The sequence below is a fragment of the Palaemon carinicauda genome, chromosome 2 (genome assembly GCF_036898095.1).
Source record: "Palaemon carinicauda isolate YSFRI2023 chromosome 2, ASM3689809v2, whole genome shotgun sequence".
In the NCBI taxonomy this organism is placed as follows: domain Eukaryota; kingdom Metazoa; phylum Arthropoda; class Malacostraca; order Decapoda; family Palaemonidae; genus Palaemon; species Palaemon carinicauda.
The window spans coordinates 128,010,623-128,019,131 of record NC_090726.1 but is presented as its reverse complement, the minus strand read 5'-3'; the positions used below and the strand labels follow the sequence as shown (position 1 = coordinate 128,019,131).

The window sequence follows — 8,509 nt, the reverse complement described above, 5'->3', positions numbered from 1 at the left end:
GTCAACACAAACGAAATGATTATTCAATCTCTTTATCATTTTGATTTGTGAACAATCAGAAAATGTTTGCTATCCAATGTCATAACATTTTTATTGTACAAGTACAGCAATCGAGCTTGAAGCTCTGTACCAGTTTTTTAGCTTTTCATCTAATGAATACATTTGTCAGAAGATAGGAATTAGTGAGAAAGAATAAGCATTTTACTTTGATAATAGAATTTAAGCACAATCAGTAATCTTGAAAACTACTGGGTTTTAATGACTTCATAATATTATATCCATGATTTAGTTTCATTAGTGGTTATAGCATAGTTTGACACATATAATCAATACTGATTTTTACAACTGAAAGTTTAACTGTGATGGATTGGGACTTTTCACACCATGATGCAGGTATTGGCCTTTGGGGTATTCATTATAACAAACGAGATACCCACGCAAGGAAATTATTTTTGTATAAAGTAGACACTGCTGTATGTCAGTAAGGGAAAATATATGTAAGGAATGTGTAATAAAAGGTAATCTTTATTTAAAACAAGTTGTCCATACACAAAAAGAGAATTGTACATACATATATAGTTACAGAGAGGATAACTTACTAAGGTAATAGTTTATAATTCTTTTCACTCTTTTAAGAAAATATATTATTTATACACATTCATTCAATTGCCATAAGTTGATAATCCCTTGTGGCTGTGACATCTGCTAAATTGCATTGCTCGCATTGCTCCATAATGCAACATCAATATACAGTACGGTCCCAAAATTTTCGGCTATTGCCTTCAAATCCCACAAAAAAATACTGCATAGAGACTAATACATTAACCATTTCTGACAAACTTTCCAAAAAGTTTTGCCTAGTGAATTAAAACCAAAAATATAAACACAATCTTCATGCACAATATATCTTCAAAATCTATACTTATCATAAGATTATTTATTATTATGTAATATATATTTAAATCTAAAGTAAAGATTGATGAGTTGTTCTCCTTAAAGTATGTAAACAAGTTTTGATTACTGTATACAGTTATCAATTGTAGGCAAACTATTACCAAATGAGTAAGTATTATTTTACTTTAGTTAAAAACTTCAACTTCAACATTATGTAAAAACTGCTTTACTGCTCAGCCTGCATAAAACTGATTGCAGTAAATTATTTTTAGATAAATCATAAATTTGTGCATCTACATAATCAAATAAAACTTTTCTACCAGAACTGCCAATTCTACTAAGAAAAGAAAATACTAACACTATTGCAAAATTTATAAATTCGTATAAAAATTTCTAGTGGCAAAATTTTCTCTTTACATTCTTAGTAACAAAAAAAAAAAGCACCATCTTAGAGCTTGGCCTTTGGTATTTCTCCACTCTTTTGGAACTCCTGAAGTTTCATTGCCAATCCCATGTTTCCCTTGATTTTTAGCTTTCCTTGGAAGAAAGCCTTTTGTGGGTTCAGGGAACCTGACATTAGGTCAACTAGATCCTTGTCATTCATAGTTATGGTCACGTCAGGTTTCGCTGTGGGGAAAAATATTACCATTATTCCAGATCTGGATTGAGATAGATACAGTATGCATTATAGAACTCTGAGCTATTAATCAATTCTTGAACTTCATCTAAGAAATTTCTTATTGTATAAGTAAACATTTTAAATGGACTTTTACTTAACAAAATTATCTTATTTTACAGGTAGAATGGGCAGAAACATACTGCAATTACCCTGTAGAAAAAAAAAAGCCCCTTCTAATTATGGTAATTGTGCATGTGGTTCCCTCAAATCCCTGTGGCTAACTTAATTACTATGCCAAGAGCTAGTTACTGATAAATCAGTTTTTTATTCAAAATACTTCTAAAAAGTGTTGCCATTTTCATTTTGCTGCTAATTGTATATACCATAATTTTTTTTTAATATCCATGGCACGTTGAATTTTAGTTTCAATTGTTTTCCACCAGGTTTGAGTTCCCATCACCAGACTAGAGGAAATTCAATGAGTACTGTAGGCTTTTCTGTAAGAATAATTTTGTAAATTTTCTAATTTATTTTTTTCTAAGTAGCAACCAGAAGCAGTTAGCTTGCAGCTTTTGAATGCTGTTCAATAATTCTTTGATTAGTTTTTACTTATAATTCAAGATAAGGATATAATTTATTGCTAATTTTAAAATTAAATTGTTCCGTAACCGAAATGCAAACCATGCTATTTACGCAGGGTATTACTTTCGGCGTAGCTGAAATGGCGAGCCATTAGATTTTTAACGAGGGTTAACTACCCCTGCGCTAGTTAGCAGGGGTAGGGGAGGGGTAGCGAGCTACCCCTCCCCTCTCACACACTGGTGAACTGATTCACATCGCTTTTGGCTTGGACGATGAACGGATGTCTCTGTTCCCGTCCTCGCATGGCAGCCATTTATTGTTTTGTCTTTACTTAATTACTTACTTTCTTTACTCATACTCATGTATATATGCAAACATATTTTTATGTTTATGTATATATTTGAGTATAGAAATCAGTAAGTTTCCTTTTCAGCGTTCTTGCTGTGTGTGTGTGTACGATATCTCCGTGTGGCCGCCGGCAGTCAGGCCATTACGATGTAATTTCATGGGCCGCGATCTCTTCCTTGGTCCTTCGGTCGCCTCCTTCCATGGGCGCCATGGGGAGTCGTCATCGCTGGACTTATTATTCTGTTCTCCGCACCTCCTCTTTTCCTATGGGGTAGGTGGGGTTCAGCGTAGGAATGCGAGAGTGTAGTTTGACTACGGTCTCTCTCTCTCTCTGGAGGTTGTTTACCTTTTACTACGATAGCTCCTCCTTTCGGGTGGAGTTGCTACGCAGTACTTATTTTTTTATTATTAAAGCTAATTGTATTTGTTAACTTTTCAGCTTTTTAGAACGTTTCCCTTCGGGGTGTTTCGTTCTTACTTTTAGTGAACATTCCTTTTTGAATTGCATATTTATAACTGTTATAATTCAGTTTTGGTTACAGTTCTCGCCCTTCCCTCTTCCCGTGAGTGTAGGTGGGATTGGGGCTCTTGCCTGTTATGTAATTCTTGTGTTCTTTTCCCTCGGGTTTCCTCTTCGGAGTCTTCCCGGGGGAATGAACGTTAACTAATTACTTTTTATTTTCACAGTTAACGATCTGTTTTCCGTTTGCCTAATGTGACAACAAAGCAGAGCTGTCTTGTTGGGACTCGGGGAGTCGGCTGTTGCTGCCTCCTCTATAGGACTTCGTCAGGGGCGTGTCTCCTTCTCCTGGTAGTTCTCCCGAGGCACCCGACAGCTCTTCAGTTCATGTTAGAACTCTCAGGAGGTTCGCCTCCTTGGGTGGGTAACTTCCCTTCCGAGGGAGGTTACCTGCCCAGGTTTGAGTTTCTTTCCCTTTCGAGGAAAACTTCTCTTACCTTTAATAATTATAATATGTTCCTGGTCCTCTGGCGGTTTTGCTCTTGGTGCTAAGCTACCGCTTTTGTAACCTTGCTCAAGGGGCTGAGCGTGTTACTTCTCGGACCATAGATTTTGTGCGACTATGCTCTTGGTGCTGAGCGGTCTCAGAAGCGCCTCTTCGGAGGTTAGCTCCTAGGTCACTGGCTGACCCTTCGGCCCTTGGACTCCATCTTCAGTCTCTTCTACGAAGTTTTCCTCTCTCGTTCGCGAGAGAGGACACTTCATAGAGACTCCTCTTCGGAGGACTCCTTCTGCTATTGTTGCTGAAGGCTCAGTCCCCTTCGGGAGACAGCTGAGCCCTACGGTCTCTCCTGCGAGTGTTTCTTCCCCGGGGGAAAGTTCACCACAGAGACTCCTCTTCGGAGGTCTCCTTCTACTGTTGTTGCTGAGGGCTCAGTCCCCTTCGGGGGCAGCTGATGCCACGGTCTCTCCTGCGAGTGCTTCTCCCCCTTGGGGGAGTTCACTCCAGACTCATCTTCCGAGGTCTGATGATGGTGCTCCTGCCTGTGGTCGTCTTCATCTTCACCCTCCCCGCAGAGGATCCTCCTGCCAGACCTTCTCCTGGACGCAGATGCGCTGTGGGCGCAAACATACCTTGTTTCCTACGAGCACCGGACCCTTCGGGGCTAAGGGCTACTCCACATTGTGGCTAAGTCTCTTAAGTGCCAGGTTTTACCTGCGTCCCCACGTTTTCCTTCGCGCGCAGTAGCATTCTCCTGCTGTGTTCCAGACTTCTCCCTGCGATCTCCTGTAGCTGAGTCTCGCCGTAGATCTCCTGATCGCCAGCGTTCGCCTGCGCCTCGGAGACCTACTGTGCGCCAGCCCTCTTCAGCTCGCCAGCGCACTTCTGGACGCCCTTTCCTGCTACGCGCCTTGGGCACCAACGGTCTCCTGTACGCCCACGATCACCTACGCGCCAGCACACATCTGTGCTCCCTTTTTTAATGTGAGCAATGCGTGCCAACGTTCCCCCTCGCGCCCACGATCTTTGGATCTAGGCACAGGCAAGGAGATTGTTCCTTCTTTTTACACCCTCGTTCGCCTTCTCGCCAGCGCACATCTGCTCGCCCTTTTCCTGACCAGCGTTCTCCACGAGCTTCCAGATGTGGGTGGAGGCGAAAGTCATGATTCCTTCACCTCCTCGCCGACGATCTTCTGTGCTCTAGATTTGACCGAGTCTTTGAGCGCCCGCGCGCCCACGAGAAGTCTTCTGTACTCGCCCACGAGTGTTCGCTATTATGCGCAACCTCACCATCTGGTTCTGCCCCTCGCTGATATCTTCCGGCCGCGCAACCGCGCTCCATCGATCTCCTACGGGGAGGCAATCTCCTAGCGATCGCGCACAATTCTTCGCCTGCCCGCTAGCGTTTTCAACGCGCCCACGCTTCAGATCACCGTACGCGGCCATGCGTTAGCTCTCCTGTACGCGATCGGTCGCTACGCACCGTCGCTCGCCAACGCGCCATCTCCCGCAATGAACCATCGCTCGCCAATCGCGCCATCGCTCACTTACGCGTTTTTCGGTCTTCCGACCGCGCCCGCGCGTGCTCACGTGTATGCGCACACATGTTCGCCCACGCGTCCTCATGCGCACACATGTTCGCCCACGCGTCCTCATGCGCATGTGCACACATTTTCGCTCGCGCACGAACATGCGCACACATGTTCGCCCGCGCTTCCTCACGCGCATGCGCACACATTAAGCATGTAGTACTTCCTCTGCCTGAAAAAAAGCAAGGAAGTAAACAGTTGTTAAGTTGCTATCCATCAGTCTTTCTTAGGGTTGATATGACTTTTTAATGGATCATGACCTGGTAATACCAGGTCGTGGGGCATGACTGAACAGTTTTAAACCCTCTCCCCTTGGGAGGGGCATACGTGGGTTCGCAGAGCCCATTAATCTTCCTTATGCTGAACAAGACCAGTAAAAAGTAGTCTGACTCTCCTTGCCCAGTAAAGGCAACACGACATCCGAGTTGTCAAATCAAGGATTCGTCCAACTCCAGGTTCACATCCATAGGAGCCCAGGTTAGGTCAAGGTCATCAAAGTGCACTGCAGCATGAGGTCAAGGCCTGGGAGTAGCATCCCAAGCATCAGACAGCGACAGAGCCATCACTGCATCCTGTATACTCTTCTGTAGAGCTGGGTTACTGACAATCTTCAATGCCCAATTCTTTGGAAGAGAGCTCAAATCCTTCTGTTTTCTTGAGTCTTCAAGAAGGCTAAAACACTAGCAGGCTTATTATAAGGAGCTGCTGCAGATGGCAGAGGTTCAACAGGTTCCAGTGGTGGAAAGGTAGGTGCAGTGTGGACTATCTCGACTGACAAAAGTCAATAATAGCCCGTGAACATCAAACCCCTTCTCGTCCTAGGGTGAAGGGTATCTGGAAGGAAGATCCGTAACCTATCCGGGTCTCCTCCGTTTCTTAGTCATTTTACATTGGATAATATCAAGTTTCTCCCATACGAGATCAGGCTTGGAATGGGAAGCCTTGGAGTCCAGGTATGGCTGATACCTTACCATGTGAGCAGGAGATGAAGAAACAGTAAGGACTGGAGGAAAAGTTTAAACACGGATAGCGGTAGAAGTGCTTCTACGCCTTGGCTCCGAAGGGGGACGAGAGCTCCCAACACTGATGGAGGGACATTTAAGGGTCTTAATTTATCTGGCAGACGGGCCGTCATCAGACCTGTCAGCCTGTACAACAGCCTTAACTAATTTCCTGAAATCGTGGTACATCTCTCGCGAACGAAGAGGTGACTGAAAAGGCTCATGGCAATGAGTGACGTTTGCACGCACACTGGGAGACCATACTTCACATAGCGAGCATTTGGATAGTGGAGAGCAAGATAAGGTTGGTTTGGCTGGAAATGATGCTGCTGCAATGGTCTCCAGACCCAACTGGTGCTACCCTGAAAGAAGCAGACACCCAGACTTGTGGAAAAAAGCATCTCCGACTCAAGAATCCTTGGTCGCGATCATCATAGTGCAAGAGGGTGACAAGTCCCACACCTTATGAGACGCTGGAGTGGCAAGAGAGGGAGACCTTCCGCGCTGACAAGAGCGTCTTCCATCCTCATAGTTGGAAGTTTATGCAAAACCTCAGGCCAAGGGGACTCGCATCTCACTCACCCCAAGGGATGACACGTGCAATTCTTAAGGTAGTTGAGGCATTGCAGAGGAAGTATCAACTTGGGGTACAATACTGAGGCTACTACATCTACCAAACTGTTCCAACTGGTATGATGACTAACCCTGATACTCGGTGCTAGAAGCCTCTATGCAAGTGTGTCCTCTCCATGAAGGAGAGGGAGACTCCATATGCCAGGAAAAACGTGAATTTTAGCAGTCCTCAATAATCAAGCACTCCTGAAAATAAAAGGAAATTTTTAATGTAATCAGTTGATAGGAATAACTAGAAGAGAGAGACTACATGTCTGCACTCAACTACAACATAAAAAAAGTGAAGAGAGCTCACTAGCAGAGTGTATGTGAGCGAGGATGTTGGTCTATTCACAGCTAACCAACGGAGGGTTGTTGGCACCATGTGTGAAAGCCTTATGGCTAAATAAAGCTCTCACTGAAACATACTTAAGTGAAGAATGAAGGTTTGTTTTAGTGAAGGAACAATTACTTTTATTTCCAATTATTTCCCTATGAATAAAAAATTGACGTGTAATGTTCTGGATTTTATCCAAAGAACAGTATATTATAAGGAGAGTAACAGATTAATTATATTAGAAAACTGAATTACCAAACTCAACCATATAAATTACTAACCTGTTCCATTCTTTTCTACAGACCCAGTTCCATTTTTAGCATCAACAATCCACTTTGCCTCACTACCATTTGGGCCACCCTTCACATGGAAGCAATAGATGCCTTTCACCTGATAAAGATAATTTATAATTATAGGAAAAAGAAAACTATATAATGTTCATCCTTAGATTTTACTTCAAAACGGTTAAAAACTTCTCGAAACTTTGAGCACTACATCACTGCCAAGTAATCTAAACATTTATAAATAACATATCCAGCTACATAATTCAACACAACTACCAGATTTGGTTATTTCAAGACTTTGGTGAGTATTATGGATGATGCAAATATTAGTTGGGAATAAACTTTCATGGAGTACTGTATACAAAAAAAAAAAAAATAAATAAATAAAAACTTTTAAGAACCACATTTATTTATGCCAGCATGACTATACACACTTAATTCACACCTTTTTAATCTTTTTGCTTTTGCGTACTGGAATCAATGTTAGATGTATGTTCTAATTAGAAAAAATAGGAACAGGTACTCTTGACAAAAATTAGAGGCTTGTACTCAATACATACATCACTTCTGAATGAGTTTACTAAGTACAAACCATTTTAACCAACATGATTATTATTTAAGAAACAAATTGTTTTAACTAAAGAGCTACTTTGCAATAATTAATGTCTTGATTAACTAGAGAATCCAAGCATATGATGTAATAGTGTAATCAACTGAATAAGAAAAAAGTTCAGTATTATGAAAGCTATGTTTTTCATTCAAAGAATAGAACTGCTGGTTCACTAAAATTACCAATGTATGTATAATTATGTCTGGAAGCCACAGTTCTCTACTGCCAATAACTTAATGGTACTGCATATTGTATTAAAGAAAATAATGAATAGCTCTGTAAGATTAAAAAAAAATATTGGCCAAGTCGGTAAGTCTAGCTTGACTCCTTGGGCTGGTTAATCTTTTTTTAATAAAAATAACAGATATCAGCTAGAGATCGAGAACTGAGGAGAGAAATAAAATACATGAAACCAATTAAGGAATCTATAAGTCTACATTTGTTATAAATGTTACCAACCTTCTTAACAATATTAGCTCCATCTGCATCCAGTGCCCCTTTCAAGGCATCAAATATCTGGGTACTCAGGAAATCTTCTCCAGCTGCTGCTGTTGCTGCTGCCACAATCCTAGACAAAGTATTTTCATTATTTACATTTCACAATACAATTTTCAAATTAAAATGTGACCAAACAACAACTCTCATGACATGGTAATAAACAGACTAAACTT

The 8,509-nt window shown here is 41.7% G+C and overlaps 1 protein-coding gene across 1 annotated transcript in view; it reads right to left on the bottom strand.

The window, feature by feature from the left end:
• Positions 1-504: 504 nt before the first annotated feature.
• The window catches only part of ScpX (Sterol carrier protein X-related thiolase), a 73,440-nt gene continuing 65,435 nt past the window's right edge, over positions 505-8,509 (bottom strand). The window contains exons 9-11 of the mRNA XM_068357805.1: positions 8,298-8,406; positions 7,226-7,334; positions 505-1,521 (exon numbers count right to left, since the gene is read on the bottom strand). Coding sequence (XP_068213906.1) covers positions 1,343-1,521; positions 7,226-7,334; positions 8,298-8,406 — 397 coding nt within the window. The 3' untranslated portion in view covers positions 505-1,342. The remainder of the gene's footprint in view (positions 1,522-7,225; positions 7,335-8,297; positions 8,407-8,509) is intronic.